The sequence below is a fragment of the Peromyscus eremicus genome, chromosome 1 (genome assembly GCF_949786415.1).
Source record: "Peromyscus eremicus chromosome 1, PerEre_H2_v1, whole genome shotgun sequence".
NCBI lineage: Eukaryota > Metazoa > Chordata > Mammalia > Rodentia > Cricetidae > Peromyscus > Peromyscus eremicus.
The window spans coordinates 97680607-97698756 of record NC_081416.1 but is presented as its reverse complement, the minus strand read 5'-3'; the positions used below and the strand labels follow the sequence as shown (position 1 = coordinate 97698756).

Genomic DNA, 18150 nt, shown 5'->3' with positions numbered 1-18150 from the left:
GTGGCGATGCATGCCTTTAATCCCAGCACTCAGGAGGCAGAGGCAGGCAGATCTCTGAGTTCAAGGCTAGCCTGGTCTACAGAGCAAGTTCAAGGACAGCCAGGGCTACACAGAGAAACCCTGACTCGAAAAACCAAAACCAAATCAAAACAAAAATCCCAGCACTCAGGAGGCAAAGGCAGAAGGATCTCTGTGAGTTCAAGGCCAGCCTGGTCTACATAGTGAGCTCCAGGACAGCTAAGACTATATAGAGAGACCCTGTCTCAAAAAAAGGGGGAGTCTTAAGGGGTAGTATGCTAGCCCTAGCATACATGAAACCCTGGGTTCTGTTCTCAGCATGAACCAGGTATAATGACACACTCCTGTAAATCTCAGCACTTAGGGGATAAGGGCAGTAGAGTCAGGAGTTCAGGATCATCTTTGGCTACATAGAAAGTTGTAGGCCTCTTTTGGATACCTCAGACCCTGCCTCAGACAAACAAACAAAACCAATCAAACATTCAATATAAATGTCTCCTTTTGGAATCTTTCCTGAAAACCACATTCTAGATAATGCGTGCTGTCTTCCCATAGCCTCTTATGTTTATCTCATCATAACACTTAAATACTAATTACAGTCTGTTCCCCTGCCTGTTTCCCTATCAGTTTGCTTGAGGTCAGCATCTTATATGATCCCATTTTCTAACACTTAGTACTGTACTCAGCCTAGATTAGGAAAGATGTCAAAAGTTTGTCCTTGTCCCTACCATTGTTCTGTTTTACAGTTTCGTATTCCAAAGCTCCAAAGTTGTCTGCTGTTGTGCAGCCGTACTGCCAGTGTTCCTCTAAGCTGCTTTCCTCTGGGCTTTGTTGTAGCTCTGTGTATGGCCTTTAATAGAGTGTCCTTATGGGGTTTAATAGACCAGAGTTTCACACAGTAACCTAGTGGGGTGGGCCTGTTGTGAGGCCTATGCCCATGACCCAGATTACTTTACAGTGATGTTTCAGAATTTGATATTGACATCATGCTAGGAAACTAAGATTCCCAGATAGTGGCAGTGAGAAGGGAACCTCTCAGGTAACCAGTTCCAGGCTACATCCCATCTTTAGGAAGAGCCACTTTGGGAGGATTTTGTAGTTGCTATGGTTTACTCATATTTAGAATAGACAAAACTCAGTTATTGTTCAATTAATTTTAAAGTTATTATTTTTATTTTATGTGTATGGATGCTTTGCTTGCATGTATAGCTGTGTACCATGTGTATGCCTGGTACCCACAGAGGCCAGAAGAGGGTGTCAAATCTCCAGAAGTGGAACTGGAGTTAGAGGTGGTTGTGAGCTGCCATGTGAGTGCTGAGAATGAACCAAATTCCTCTAGAAGAGCAGCTAGTGTCCTTAACCTCTGAGCCATCACTCCTGCTCCTTCAGTTAATTTTTTAAGTTAGCCTACAAGAAAGCTTTGTATGCCTTTTCTGTTGATTAGATTGATGTCTTCCTCTGAGCCTCCACATCACCTAATCTCTCTTAAGACAGCACTTACCACACTGTATGCTTGTTCATTTCCTCTTACATCTTCCTCTTTCTGAGAGAGCTTTAAGGATGGAGTTCATGGAGATCTGTGTCTGTGCTGGTAACATACCCCAGCACTTTCTTTTTTTTTTTTTTTTTTTTTTTTTTTTGGTTTTTCGAGACAGGGTTTCTCTGTGTAGCTTTGCGCCTTTCCTGGAACTCACTTGGTAGTCCAGGCTGGCCTCGAACTCACAGAGATCCGCCTGGCTCTGCCTCCCGAGTGCTGGGATTAAAGGCGTGCGCCACCACCGCCCGGCTTTTTTTTTTTTTTTTTATAATTTTTTTTTTTAAAGATTTATTTATTTGTTATGTATACAGCATGTATGTCTGCAGGCCAGAAGAGGGCACCAGATCTCGTTACGGATGGTTGTGAGCCACCATGTGGTTGCTAGGAATTGAACTCAGGACCTCTGGAAGAGCAGTCAGTGCTCTTAACCTCTGAGCCATCTCTCCAGCCCATACCCCAGCACTTTCTACAGTAAATATTAATAAAAGCTTGGTGAATGGGTGCATAAACAAATGGTATGATAGCCTGATCATCCTGCCTCTACCTCCCAAGTGCTGGTGTTCCAGATGTGTACCACCATAGTTGGCTAGCCACTATTCCTTTAGAACTTACTATAGGAAGTACAGTATAGGAAAGGAAGTTCCATATATCTTCACTACACCCTTCAGAGAACTCTACTTATCACCATTTTATAAGTAACAAAAATGAGACCAAGAATCTTTTAGCAGCTTGTTCATGATCTTACATTTAATAAGTAATGTTTGGTTCAAGGCACAAGATTACAAAGCCCACATTTGTAACTGCTAGGCCATATTTGACTGACAGACCAAATGACTGACTGAGGCTGACCAGGTGACCAGCTAATTCACTAATAGCTGTGTGAAGGAGACCCAGAGGTTTTGGCAACTTTCCTGGTAGACACAATTCTCTTGGGATATGGGTTTGAAACCACAGAAGTAGATGAGGGCTTCATCTAGAGGCACCACAAGTCCATTATAGGAAAGAGATATTAACTCAGGAGCTCATTTCTTATTACTTATTCTTTTCCTGGCAAGAGAAATGATTGGCCATGGCCCAATATCTGCCTTGGCGCATCTCTGGAGGATAGCTGTAGTTGAAGTGCTAGGAGTGAGACTTATTGTTCCCTTCTGTTGATTGTGCCCTTACCCCAAGTATCCACATGACTCACAGCTTCATTTTCTACTCAAATGTCACCTCACCAGAGAGGCTGTTTCTTCTTTATTTTTTTTTTTTTTTTATTTTTTATTTTTTTTTTTATAATTTTTTTTTAGATTTATTTATTTATTGCGTATACAGAAGAGGGCGCCATATCTCATTACAGATGGTTGTGAGCCACCATGTGGGTGCTGGGAATTGAACTCAGGACCTCTGGAGGAACAGTCGGTGCTCTTAACCTCTGAGCCATCTCTCCAGCCCCTGTTTCTTCTTTAAACAAACAAACAACAAAAAACTTTTTTTCTTTGTATTTTTATTTTCTTACTGCTTAATTTTTTAATTGTACTTATTTACCACTTGATGTGTTTTTTTTTTTAAATTTTCATTTGTTATATTATTTATTTTTAAGACATGGTCTTACTCTGTAGCCCTGGCTAGCTTGGAATTTGCTACATAGACCAGGCTAACCTTGAACTCATAGGATTAAAGGGATGGCTATAATAATGGCTTGTTTTAGTGTGTGAGTGTGTGGAGGTCGGAGGACGAGTTGCAGGAGTTGCTTTTGTTCTTTCACTTTGCAGGCCCCAGAGATGGAAACTCAGGCTGTCAGGCTTGGGAGCAGGTGCTTTTCCAGTATCTTTACCCACTGAGCCATCTCACGGGCTCAGTCTAGATGGCCTGTTTCGCCTTTACCCTCAGAATCACAAGCACCAGGGGATCTGTGACTTTTGTATTTTGCTGTGTTTCTAGGTCCTGGAGTGGGATCTAACAAGTAGGGGGTGTTTAATAATTACCCCCATGACTTATTCTTGAGTTGGAGACAACCTGCTTTTAAGAACATTTAGCTTCAGTAGCTTCTTATTTTCCTTGTCTTTATGCATGACCTTGAACTCCAGACAAACTGGAGTCTGTGTTGTGTTCTGTGTGTATGACCCACATTTTGTAATTCTGTGTCTTGCTCTTCTTCTTTCTTTCTTTGGTGGATCCGAATCTCTGTCTACCAAAATTCTGATCATTTTATTTCTTAACATGAGCATTTATTTATTTATTTGTTTGTTTATTTATTTATTTTATTACTTATTTTGTTAGTATATGTATGTGTGCCTGCATGAGTCTATGTAAACTACGCATGTGGAACTGGAGTTGCAGTTGAGAACCCCCTGATATGGGTATGCAAACTGAACCAGGCTGCTCTGTAATATTAGTAAGTTCCCTTAACTATGGAGCCAGCTCTCCAGCTAGTGAACTCCTTTTTAAAATGTGTGTACAAGCAATTACTATTGATAGATATTGCTACATTGTAAGCTACAGACATTACCTGGAAGAGGGATATCTTTCTTATTACTGCTCTGTTTCCAGTACTTAGTTTGGGAGAGTACTAAATAAATGTTTATTGAGTGACAATGAATATTTTGCAGAAAGAGAAATTGAAGCTCATATCAATTAATTGATTTATCCCAGTTAGTCCATGGCAGATAAGATGGAAATTAAGGTCTTTAGCTTCAAATTTGTATTATATATTTTATAATACAACTCCTTCAGGGCCAAGCCTGTAATCCCAGCACTTAGGAGATGGAGACTGGAGGGTCAGGAGTTCAAGGCCAACCTTGGCTACATAGTAAATTTGAAGATAGTACAAGCTCCATGTTACTCTTGTCTCAAAAAATAAATTCAACCAAGCAACTGAACATACCCCAAAATAAAGAAAAAGATTGGAGATGACAATTAGTGTCTTATAGATGCTCTCTCTCTTTTAAAACTTTTCTATTTTTGAGAATTTTATATATGCATACAATGAAATATGATCTCATCTAGTCCTCCTCCCAAGCTCCCCTGTCCCTCCCAACACTCAATTTTCCAATGTCATGTTTGTTTGTTTTAATAACCTAAGTCCATTTTTTTGCTGCTATATATGTACATGGGTTGGGACCATCTATTGGAACACGATTCTCCCAATAGCTCTGCAAGTATATCTCTTTTGAGAGTTGTTAGAAGACCTCTAGAGTTTGGCCTTTTCTTGTTCTGGGTAGCATTGTTCATCATTTTGCCTATTGATAGCTTCTTTGATATTCTAGAGACCACATGGACAGGTTTGGTGAGGTGTATGATTTTAGGATACAGTCTCATGCTCTAATGTCCTCCTGGGGTTTGGATATGCCAGTCATCTGTAATCTGTATCTGATCTCTTATAAGTCCTTCTTGCTGAATTCTGTAGTCTCTTATTGATAGTGAATACGCTAGTCTTGCTTGTAGCTTGGCCCAGAGTTAGTCGTCAGTCAGTCAGTTGTTCTGTCTGTCTGCCTGACTGCCTCCCTCCTTCCCTCTTTGTTCCTCCCTTCCTCCCTCCCTCCCTCCCTCCATCTCTCTTTCGGATTGAGGATTGAGGATACAGTCTGAGCCTGGTGGTACATGCCTGTAATCCTATCACTCTCATTGCAGAAAGTGGAATTCAAAGTCATCTTTTATTTCATAGCAAGTGTGAGGACCTACATTGCCTATATGAGATCCCACCTCAAACAAAACAAAGACACTAACAACAACAAAAAAAATGGAATGAAAAAAATAGAACAAGACTTAACTTTTAGGTACTTGAATCTTAGGAATAAGAGGCCCTAGTATCTCAATTAGACTGTTGAGTGAGATCATGTGGGAACTCAGAGTTGCTATCTGAGCTACAGATAACATGTAGGATGCAGCTCGTTATGGCTTATGTTGTTCATATTGCAGTGCTTTCAGTGGATGACAACATGCTGGCAAGTCCTGCCTATATGGGGCTGCTGCCTGGGTAACTGAATAATACATAGAGCTAGAAACAAACAAACAAAACATTGCTTTGAGGTTTGGCATGATGCTGAAACCATTATCTCTTTTCTCTGTAGCTTAGCTGTATAGGGAGTGATTGGTCAGAAGCCATCCTTGGGGTACAGTGATCCTCTTAGAGAACCTCTGCCTCAATACAGTATTTAGAGCAGTGGTTCTCAGTTAGGGGGCAATTTTGCCTTTTCAGGGACAAATTTAGCAGTATCTAAAGATAGATATTCTTATTGTAACAGCCAGCAGCGTGCTGATGGCATGGAGTGGGTACATGCCAGAGATATTGTCAAATGTCCTGCAGTAATGCAGAGCACAGTCCCTACAACAAAGATAACCCCATCAAAATGTCACTGATTCAAGGCGGAGAACCACTGGTCTAGAGTGACTCTTGCTTGTCTCCATGTCTGTGGAGGGTGCTGATTAGAACATGCCAAGAATCTATGCCCAGGCTTGTGTTAAGGCGTCTTCTTAGTAGACAAAAGGCCCTTGAAGCACCGCTGGCCTCAGGCTTTTCTACCAACAAAAATGGTGCCTTCCTTCTACTCTACATGCCAAGCAGAAAGGCTTCTTTGTGTTGGATGAGGCCACGATCCCTTGGCACAATTACAGGACTGTGTTGTTTTCTGTACTTTACAGGCTGGCACTTGTCTGTCTGCCTCATGTGTATCACTCTCCTATCCCTTCATTACCAGACCTTCCAGACTATAGTAAATGACTACATTGGTAATGGGTTAGGATATATTTTCATTTTCAGCAATAATAGCTAATTCATTATACTTTCCTCAGTATTTTTCTTAACACCAACTCCATTATCCTTTTTAAACCTTGGGGTTTGAATGTATCTCTTGGAAATTAATTTTTCTTTTTTCCCAGTGTATTCTCAACTGGGAACCAGACATTTAACCAGCAGTAACTAGATACCCTTTGAGTAAGTCTGTGTCATCTTGTCTTCTAGGAGCAGTCTTGGAGCACATCCAGTATACCTGCCTCATTTCTCCTGATACCTTTTCCTCTCACCTCCTATATCTCTGCTGATAGTCTAAGCTACTCTCAAAACCACTCAGCATTCGGAGCTTTTATCCTGAGCTCCAGCATCTTCTGAGGGCATTGAGATAGAATCAGTCTTGCCTTCAACTTTGTTTCATTCAAGATGTCTTTCTGGTTGTCTTCTTTGTAGTCATATTTTAGTGGAAGCAGGAGAGTAAAGGGACATATTCCAAATTGCCAACCTCTGCAGTTTATGTGAGATTGATAGAAAGCAACCATAGATATGGTTATGCCTTCTATCAGAGGAATATCTGAGTTTTTTGTTTGCTTGTTTTAAAGATAGGGTCTCTTTATAAAGCACAAATGGCAGCTAGGTAGTGGTGGCTCACACCTTTAAACCCAGCACTTGAGAGGCAGAGGCAGGTGGATCTCTGTGAGTTCAAGGCCAGCCTGGTCTACAAAGTGAGTTCCAGAACAGACAGGGCTACACAGAGAAACCCTGCCTCAAAAAACAAACAAACAAACAAACAAACAAAAAGTGTGTGTGTGTATTTGTCACTGAAGTTGAGAGCCTGTATTTATATCTAGATCAGCCAAACTATGCTTTTTTTGCTTCTGTTTTTGCATGTATATATGTGTATTGTGTGTGTGCATGTCACGTGTATTTGTGTTTTTAAATGTGTGTGGGCATGCATGTTGTCTTTCGGTTTCTGTTGCTGTGATACAACACCATGACCAAAAGCACTTGGGAGGAAAGGTTTTATTTCAGCTTATGTTTATAGTTCATCATAAAAGGAAGTTAGCGTAGGAACTCAAGGCAGGAACCTGGAGGGAAGAAGGAACTGAAGCATAAGTTGTGGAGGAACATTGCTTAACACTGTTTGCTGGCATGCTCCTCATGACTTGCCCAGTCTGCTTTTTTACAACTCACAGTGAGTTAGGCCCTCCCACATCCATCGCCAATCACAGAAATGCCCCACAGGCCATTCTGGTGGGGACTTTTTCTCAGTTGAGGGTTCCTCTTCCCAAATGACTCTAGCTTCTGTAAAGTTAACCTAAAACTAGCCATCACACATGGGTATGTGGGGGTGCATGCACATGTATTCACGTGTGTGTGGAGAGCAGATATTGACATTAGATGCCCTCCTTAATCCTCTCTTCTTCATGTATTGAGTTAAAGTCTCTCACTTAAATTCAGAGTTCACTGATTCACTAGCCAGCTTTTCCTTGTCTCTGCCTTCCAGGTGCTAGGATTACAGGTGGGTCTCAGTGCCCACCTGCCATTTATGTGGGTTTGGGGATCCCAACTCAAGTCCTCATGTTTGTGTGGCAAGTGCTTTACCTGCTGAGCCATGTCCCACCCCTGTTTTTACTTTCACAAATTCAAAATAAAATATATATAGAATGGAAACTTATTTATAGTAAACTATCTTGACCAGTGTTGTGCAATAGAACTTTCTACATTACAGGAAATGTACCATTTGTGAGGTCTAGCATGGTAGCCACTAATCACTTGTATGTAGCTAGAGTTTTCCTGCCTGGCCCACAGTCAGGACAAATCTCTCTCACCTGCCAGTCCCACAGCCACTCAGACCCAACCAAGTAAACACAGAGACTTATATTGCTTACAAACTGTATGGTCGTGGCAGGCTTCTTGCTAACTGTTCTTATATCTTAAATTAATCCATTTCTATAAATCTATACCTTGCCACGTGGCTCATGGCTTACTGGCATCTTCACATGCTTCTTGTCATGGTGGCGACTGGCAGTGTCTCCCTCCGCCTTTCTGTTCTTTCTTTTCTCCTCTCTGTTAGTCCCGCCTATACTTCCTGCCTAGCCACTGGCCAATCAGTGTTTTATTTATTGACCAATCAGAGCAATTTGACATACAAACCATCCCACAGCACTTGTAACTATTGAACATTTCAGGGATTGCTAGTACCACTGAAGAGTTGAATTTATTAACCAGGTTTTAAGAAATTTTAATTAAATAGCCATTGGTGTCTGCTGGCTGCCCCTTGGACAGTGCAATTCTGCATGGAAGCTTTACATAAGAGAACAGTGTAAAGTACCCAACTTGTTCTTATCAAGTGCAAAATAGATGTAAGAAGTGGAGAAGTTAATACTTCCTGTCTTGAAAAAGGCTGGACCTCACTTAGCTGACCAGAGCAACCTGAGGTGGACTTAAACTAGCATGACAGCCAAGACTGTTCATGACTTGGCTTCAACTTTCTTCTGCCATAGTGTCCCATAATTCTGTACTCTTATTTTAAAAGTTTATTTATTTTGGTGTTTTAAGGTAGAGTCTCAAGTAGCCAAGGTTGGCCTGGAGCTTACTGTCTAGCCAGTGATGACCTTAAATTCCTCATCCTCTTTGCTTCTACCTCCTCAGTGCTGGGATTACAGGTATCTACTAAGCCAGGTAGCCATGACTGGCCTTATTGAAGTAATTCTCCTATCTCAGCTTCCCAGAGTATTGGGATGTCAAGCCATCATAACTGTCTTAATAGTTTTGTATTCTAGACAAATTAGATTTTGCATTTTCTTGGCATCTGGCTTCATTATATATTAAGTGCCTTCCACTCCTATACCTATGAATTATTTTAGATAAACTCCTACTATCTTTTGTTTTATTTTCTTATATAGATGGATTGAACCCTGGGGCTTTTATCTGCTAAGGAGATATTTTGCTACTGAGCCATACCCCAATCTTCTCACCAAACCTGACCCTGAACATCTTGGGCAACTATGCACTTTATAATTCTTCATCTATTTCTTTTAAAAATTTTTCTTTAGATTTATTTTATTTCATTTATTTTATGTATATGAGTGCTCAATCTGCATGTACACCTTTATGCCAGAAGAGGGCATCAGATCCCACTAGAGATGGTTGTCAGCCCATGTGGCTGCTGGGAATTGAACTCAGCATGAGCCATCTCTCCAGCCCTTAGATTTATTTTATTTCAATGACTGTTTTGTTCACATGTACATCTGTGTATCTTGTACATCCTAGAACTGGAGCTATGGACAGTTGTGAACTGCCATGTGGGTGCTGGGACTTCTACAAGAACAGGTGTTCCTCACCACTGAGCCATCTCTTCAGTCCTTTCTCCATTTTTTAATTCATGTTTCACTGATGCTATTAAGTTTTTCAACTGGAAACAAAACTTCTAGAAATCTTGGCATTATGTGGGCCATTATAAAAGTTTGGTCAAGTTGGATGGGTGGTTCTCAGTCCTGATAATATTTATAACTTAAAATGTCATTTTTTGGGCCTAGGATGTAGCTCAATTGGTAGAATACTTAGTATACTCATGGTATAGAAATTGATCCCCAACACCAAATAAACTGGGTGTGATTGTACTGACCTGAAATCCTAGCATTTGAGAGGTCAAGGAAGAGGATCAGAAGTTCACAGTCATCCTCAGCTACATATTGAGTGCAAGGCCAACCTGGGATATGTGAGTCCTTATCTAAAAAAACATTTTTTTTTTTTTAGCTAGAGGTAGCCTCAAACTCACTATGTAGCTAAGATTGGTCTGGAATTCATGATCTTTCTGTCTCAATATCTCCAAATGCTAGGATTATAGGTGTGTTTCACCATGCTCAAGTTTAAAAATATTTTTAAATTAAGTTTATGGAGACATAAAGAGGATACAGATATTTTATTTTGTTTTGTTTTGTTTGAGATAGGGTCTATCTATGTAGTTTACACAGGCTTCATACTCAATATCTAGCCCAGACTGGCTTGAAATTCATGACCATCATCTTGCCTCAGTTTCCTGTATGCTGGATTTATAGGCATGAGGCACTATGCTCTCTAATATATTTATTTAAATATAAAGTTTGGTGAATTTTGGTAGATGTTATCATTTCTATAATCAAGATACAGAATGTTTCTTTCCCCTCAAAACATTGGTTTTTATTCTATCCTGGTCAGTTCTGGCTAAAACCAACCATTGATAGTTTTATTGTATTAGAATTTCATACAAGTAGATTCATGTAGTGCCTACTTCTTTCAGACTTATGGATAGATGTTATGGGCAAGGGGATGTTAAACACACAAACATGGTAAGTGTTAATTAAGGTCAGTGTGACCACAGCAGCAAGTATAAGTCAAGGCACACTGCTTCAGAGTATCATAAATTCCTTCAATGCTGTCATCTTTCATACTCAAAAGGAAACAGCTACTGGGAGAAAAAAGGACAAAGAAGGGATATTTTGGAGTAATGTTTTTTCTTGTCTTTCCACAGTATACAACTGGACTGTGGATGAAGTGATACAGTGGCTGATTACATACGTGGAGCTGCCTCAGTATGAGGAGACCTTCCGGAAGTTGCAGCTTACTGGCCATGCCATGCCAAGGTTAGGAATTGGGCTGGATTTTTCTCTTGAGGGAGTAGGGGACAGGCTGGGAGTGGGTCTGCCTTAAGGTTACTGTGGACAGTTCAGTAAGGCCTCACCCTCAACAGAGTCTGTAGACAGCTGCTCTCCTCATGTCTACTGTGTGTTTGCTATAAAGCATGAAGGCCATTTTGTATCTGTTCTCCTGTCTGATAATTCTTATCACTCCTGGGAATCATACTAATGGCTTCTATTTAGTGGGTGCTTAGTACATGCCAGGCATGCTCAGTGGGTAAAGTATTTGCCTCTAAGCCATATGACTTGGGTTCAATCCCTGGGACCACATGATGGAAGGGGAAAACTGACTCCCTTTGTTCTCTGATCTCCACACATGCACCATATAACATGGTCTCCCCTCCCCCCCACACAAAATAAATAGATAGGTAGGTAGGTAGGTAGGTAGGTAGATAGATAGATAGATAGATATAGTTGTTAAAAAGAAAACTGATTTAAAAGAGAATTGATATTTATTAAGTCTCAAGTGAGGACTCAATGCTCAATGAGGTGTTACATGTAAAACATCAGAACACTATTAGGCAGTGTTAGTACCTTTTTCCTTCTCATTACTTAAAAGTAGATAGCTCATTAGTGTCACTGAGAATTAGCTTGTAGGAAGTATGATGATAATACAAAATCCATTTTGTGAAATGTGAAAATGACCTTAAGAAGAGTTTAAGAACCTCCAGGCTTTCAAAAAGTACCCCATTTTACATAATTTACATAAATTACACAGAAGACCAGGTGTTGTTACGCACATCTTTAACCCTAATACTCCAAGAGGCAGAAGCAGGTGGATCTTTGTGAGTTGGAGGCCAGCCTGGTTGACATAATGAGTTCCAGGACAGCCAAGGATGCATAGAGGCCTTGTGACATAAATAAAATAAAAATGTACACAAAAGGAAATTGAGGTCTTAGGGGAGGCACCAAGCAGCTTGTAATTAAACAAGTGAGAATGCTTAGGACCAGAAGCCAGATCTCATAGTGCCTCATTACCTCTCTTGTAGGTACCCTTGATTGCCTTCCAAGTTCAGAGGAGGAAGTAGATACTACTTCTTCATGCTCAGACAGAAGTAGAAACCACACACTGTGATATCAGAAGCTTTTCTTCTAGCTGAGGAAGTAAAGCTGTGTATCAGAAAAGATAACCAATGGTACAGAATAGTATAGTGTTAAATATGCCTTTTGGGGACCCAAGCATGTGGCTTCCATCTTTTTGTCTTATACTACTTTCCTTCTATACCTTCTGTGTTTCAACAGAAAAAAGATGAACTCTAATTTTCTTCAGTCATTTTATTATCTTTTTTTTTTTAATAAAGTCTTATTGTTAGTGTGGTTAAAGGTTATAAAAACTACATTAGTCTTATTAGGAGTAAACTGTATTGCAATTACTCAGATACTTGCTAATAGGACTAACTCAGTGTTGTTCATAAGTAGTGGGTTAGAAGGCCCAAGAACCAGTGAGTCATTTGAACATGATGTTTTGACGTGGCCTGGACAAGAGAGTACATTTTCATGTGATGAGAGGTAGGGACTACTACATAATAATCCAGATAATCTCTGGAAGAAGAAGCACAAGTGAAATCACCGGTGAGATGCTCAGCTGGTAAAACTCCTGCTGTATAAGCCTGATCTGTGTTTGAGCCCCAGAACCTTTAGAAAAAAAAAAAAAAAAAAGCAAGGTGTGGTGGTGCATATCTGTAATCCCAGCACTTCACAGTGAAATGGGAGGTGGAGACAGGACAATTTTTTGGAAGCTCATGGACTAGTTAGCCTGGATGACATCTCATGGGAGAAGTAAGAGAAATCCCCCTACAACAATGTGGAAGGGGAGAATCAACTCCTGAAAGTTATTCTTAAACTTCTACATGCACACTGTGGCACATGCATGCCCACACTCATACACGTATCATACATATATAAAACAACAACAGGAAAAAGAAGAAATAAGAAGTATAAAAATATGTAATAAATATGGGAATTGCCACAGACTGTTAGTCCTTAGAGTCCTTAAATTAGCACTTAGGAGATTGTAGGTCTGGAGGGTGATCAAATTCTTGGTAAATTCTCCCTGTTAAGAGACAACTTATTGGTGCTGGAAAGATGGCTCAGCAGTAAGAAGACTGGCTGCTTGTCCAGAGGACCTGGGTTCAATTGCCAGCACCCACTTGGTGGCCCAGCCATCTATAACTCCAGTTCCAGGGCATTGAATACCCTCTTCTGGACTCTGCGGGTACTACCTGCATCTGGTGTGCAGACATGCACATAGGTAAAATACTTATATACATTTTTAAAAAAAACCCAACCAACTAAACAAACAAACAAAAAACCCAGCTCACTTGTTGAGACTCTGTGTTCTAGAGTACAGAGGAGAGCAATCATCAAAAGCTGAATGTGTTCCTGGAGGAGATAGGTAATCCTTCCAGGGTATTTTTTGCTGTCCCAAACCTGACTCCTATTTTTTCCCTTAACAGGCTAGCTGTAACCAACACCACCATGACAGGGACTGTACTGAAGATGACAGATCGGAGCCACAGGCAAAAGCTACAGCTGAAGGCCCTGGACACAGTGCTCTTTGGGCCTCCTCTCTGTGAGTCTTTTTTTTTTTTAAATAATTTATTTAACTTTATTTTATGTACACTGGTGTGAAGGTGTCAGATCTCTTGGAACTGTAGTTACAGACAATTGTTAGCTGCCATGTAGGTACTGGGAACTGAACCCAGGTCCTCTGGAAGAACAACCAGTGTTCTTAACCCCTGAGCCATCTCTCCATCCTCCTCTCTGTGAGTCTTGTGTAGAGGTCTACTGCTGTGCCGTGGAAACCCAAAACCACTGGGAGTGGCTAGGCTGAAATCCCTAGTCTCCTAGGCACTCCGACAAGACAGCACCTTCATTATTCCACTGGTGTTGAAATATGAAACATTCTTGTTTAAGTCTAACTCTATTTAAATGTTTAATCTACTCATTCTTTAAGTATTTTAAGGAAAGATTTACTTTTTGCTAGTGCTGTGCTGGATCCTATAGAAAGACCTAGATGAATCAGTCATAGTCTGTCCTAGTAGGATGCTGTGATCATTCCAGGCTGGGGATGTAGCTCAAGTGATAGAACGCTCACGCACTCATGAGGCCCTAGGTTTGACTCCTGCACAGCCAAACTAAAGCCAGTGTTCTCTATTAGTACTCTTACTTGTGTGTCCCAGACTAGGGACAACATTATTTGGGAGAGGTGGCACCTGATCTCTGTATTTCAGAGGGAGCCAAGCTTTATTTCGTGGACTTTCCAAGAGAAGACATTGTAGATGAAGGAAACAACCTAAAGAAGGTTTGGAGGCTAAAACAATTAAGTAACACAGTGTCATAAGTAACATAAGTGTCACTCAGCTGTTAGCTGCCATCCCTGGGCTTTACAGAGGGAAGGGACTGATTGCTGAAAACTGTGTACATGGGTAGCCAGGAAAGACTAAATGGACTTTTGATGTAGCAACAGACACTTATTAAATAGTTCAGCCTCTGGAGTTTTGATTGGTGAGAATAGTCAGCCTTGCCATCCTTTTCTTATTTTAATGGAGTCAAGAGAGAAAAATGACCAAAATTTCTGTCAGGGCATGATGGTGTCCATCTCCAATCTTGCACAGGAGGCTGAGCCAGGAGAATTTTGGGTAGTTGCCCACCTGGGTTGTGTAGTGAAATCCTATGTATGTGAGGGTTGGGGTGTGTGGGAAAGAAACTGAAAGCAGATCTCCCTTGAGGGCCTGTACCCACACTCGGGCATGTCTTATTTGCCGTAACTCTTCTTTGAGAAGCCCACAACACTGTTCTTGGGTGTGTTTTACTTTTTTTTCTGAGAGCCTCTTTCTTAACAATTGTGCTGAAGTCTATATTAAAATATCTTTATCAAACCCCAACTCTGCTTCATAAAAGCAAAAGGAAGAAACTACAGAGTGAAGCAAGCAAATAGTCTAGATGGAAAAATCAACTAACATATGGACCAGAATCCTGGCTCTGTGGTGCTAGGTCCAGATGATCAGAGTCAGCAGCAGGGGCCTTAATGGGGGGGGGGGGAAGACTGGTACTGTAACATGGACATTTTTTTCCTAGGTGCATTTCATACAGCTTATATACTGAGTGTGATTAAAACTAAAGGTGCTCAGAGGTCAGAAAACTGCTCCTGAGATAAGCTAAGAATATTTTATACCATCTAGACTAGCATAGCTATAACAATAGCAATAATAGTAATTTCAGCTGGGTGTGGTGGTGCACACCTTTAATCCTAGCACTCAGGAGGCAAAGGTAGGCAGATCTCTGAGTTTGAGGCCAGTGTAGTCTACTTACCAGGTTCTAGGCCAGCCAGGCTATACAATCAAACCCTGTCTGTAAAAGAAAAGAAGTTCGGACTTTTTGGTTTCTTTTTAGGCTTTAAAAAATTTGTTAGTTTGTTGGCTTATTTATCTTGTGCGTGTGTGTGTGTGTGTGTGTGTGTGTGTGTGTGTGTGTGTGTGTGTGTTTACACATGTTCACTGGTGTGCACATGCAGTTGCTGGAAGAGTTTGATCTTTCAGAGTTGTAGTTACTGGTGTTTGTGGGATGCCTAGCTTGTTATGTGGGTGCTGTGATCCAAACTCTGGCCCTACTGATTGCATAACAAGTGCTTTTAAACTGCTGAGCCATCTTTCCAGCCCCTAATAATAGTTTCTAAGAAATGGAAAATAAGATAGGAAAACTTGCAACTCTTCAACTTTGCTGATGATAATGTAAAATGATGCAGTTACTATGAAAAAACAGTCTGGTGGTTCATCAAAAATTAAACATAAGAGTTACCACAACCCAGCAATTACATGCATAAGTATATAACCAAAAAATTGAAACAGGTACTCAAACAAGTACATGTAGACACATGTTCATAACAGCATAAGTCTAAGGCCAAATGGGAAAATATCCTGAATGCTCATGAATGGATAAACAAGTTGTATTGTATGCATGCAATGGAGTGTTTGCAGCCATGAGATAGAAGTGCTGATACACACAGCAGATACCTAAAATAAACAAATAAATTAATTAATTAAATAAAATAAAATAACCATTATACTAAATAAAAGATGTTAGTTACAGAAGGTTACATTGTTTTCATTATATGAAACACCCAGAATAAGTAAATCCGTAGATACATCCTAGAGTCAAAATATATATTGGTGGTGGGCAGGAACTGGAAAGGGGAGAGAATGAGAAGAAAATATTTATTGGATGGAGAAAAAAATTTTTTGAGGCAAGGTCTCACTCTGAAGTCTAGGCTGGCCTTGAGCTTGTGATAATTCTCCTTCCTCAGTCTCTTGACTGAGCAAGGACTCCAACCCCTCCACCCCCTCCCACACAAGGACCAGCTCAGGCTGGTTTTGGATTCTTGACAGCTCTCTCCTGCCTCAACTTCCCAAGGGGATTACAGCTTTTTCTTTCCTTCTTAGCACTGGGGATCAAATGGGGTCTTTCACATGTTACATAGGCACCTTACTAAGCTGTGTCCCCACCTCATTTTATAATTTTATTTTGAGATAGAGTCTCACTAAGTTTCCTAGACTGATCTTGAAATCACTCTATTGTCTAGGCTGTCCAGCTAAGAAATAGTGATGATGATGATGATGATGATGATGATGATGATGATGATGATTATGATGACGATGATGATTTTGGCACTGGGAATTGAACTCAGGTTCAATTTTCATATGCTAGGCAGTGTCCTTCCATTGAACTACATACATTCCCAGCTCTCTTCCTCCTCCACCTTCTCTTCCTGCTGCCTCTGCTGCTGCTGCCTCTTTTCCATTTCCTCCTCCTATAAAATGACTGGATTTCACTATGTAGCCTTGGCTGTCCTGGAGGTTGCTATGTTTATCAGGCTTGTCTCAAACTCACAGATCCACCCTGTCTCCTCCTCTTGAGTACTGGTATTAAAGATGTATAACACAACACCCAGCCCTCTCTTACTTATTTATGAGCAATAAGTTTTACTTTAGAAGGATAGAATTGCTTTGGAACTAGGTAGGGTTGGTGTTAAACATATATCGGGAATATACTGTTTGCCCCTGAATTGTTCATTTTAAAACAATTCATTTGTATTATATGAATTTTATCTCAAGATACTACTTAGAAAAAATTGTTTTATATGTATGTGTGAGAGCCTGAATGTAAATATGTACACCACATGATCGTAGGTACACACAGAGGCCAGAAGAAAGGCATTGGATCCCCTAGAACTGGAGTTATAGGTGGTTGTGAGCTCTCCAATGTGAGTTCTGGGAACTGAACCCCAGTCTTCTGCAAAAGCAGCCAGTGCTCTTAAATACTGTGCCATCTCTCTAGCCTCCCTCTATTTTTAAACCTAAGCAACAAAAGGAAGAAAAGATATGTTGTACTTTTTCAAGAGAATAAAGAATAGCTGGGCATGGGGGCATATATCTCCAATCTCAGCACTTGGGAGACAGAAGTCACATATACCCTAGAGAAACTCTGCTCATTCCTGTAATTCCCAGCACTCTTGAGGTCAAGGCAGGAGGATTTCTGTAAGTTTGAGGCCACATCGAGTGAAATTGGTAGACCCAGTTTGTATGGGTTAGAAGCACTAAAAGGAAAAAATACTTAATCTAATAGTCTCATGTGAGCAAGACATTTTAGACACTTGTTAAGAACATAAGGAAACCAGCCAATGTTGGCACACACCTTTAATCCCAGCACTTGGGAAGGATCTCTGTGAGGCCAGCCTTGTCTACAGAGTGAATTCCAGGACAGCCAGGGCTACACAAAGAAACCCTGTCTTGAAAAACAAAAAACAAACAAACAAAAAACCTCCCCTCCCCATAAAAAAGAACATGAAGGAGGAATGGGAGCTGGAGAGATGGTTTAGTGGTTAAGAATGCATACTGCTCTTGAAGAGGACCTGAGTTTGGTTCCCAGCATACATGTCAGGTGCCTCACAACTGCCTATAACTCTGGCTCCAGGGGATTCAATACCTCTCACCTCCAGTGGGCACCTGCATATATACATACATACATACATACATACATACATACATACATACACACACATATAATTAAAAAATGTAAGAGGAAGGTTGATGGACATGTTTCAGGAGATGAATATGCTTGCTACTAATCCTGATGATCCAAGTTCCATAGGACCTACATGGTAGAAGGAGAGAACTGACACCCTCTGACCTCACATGTGC

At 40.6% G+C, this 18150-nt stretch overlaps 1 protein-coding gene across 6 annotated transcripts in view; it reads left to right on the top strand.

The window, feature by feature from the left end:
- Stim1 (stromal interaction molecule 1) overlaps nt 1-18150 on the top strand; it is a 181457-nt gene that overhangs the window by 142006 nt on the left and 21301 nt on the right. For all 6 annotated transcript variants that reach the window (XM_059269615.1, XM_059269619.1, XM_059269623.1 and 3 more), the window contains 2 exons: nt 10786-10897; nt 13408-13523. In XM_059269615.1, coding sequence (XP_059125598.1) covers nt 10786-10897; nt 13408-13523 — 228 coding nt within the window. The remainder of the gene's footprint in view (nt 1-10785; nt 10898-13407; nt 13524-18150) is intronic.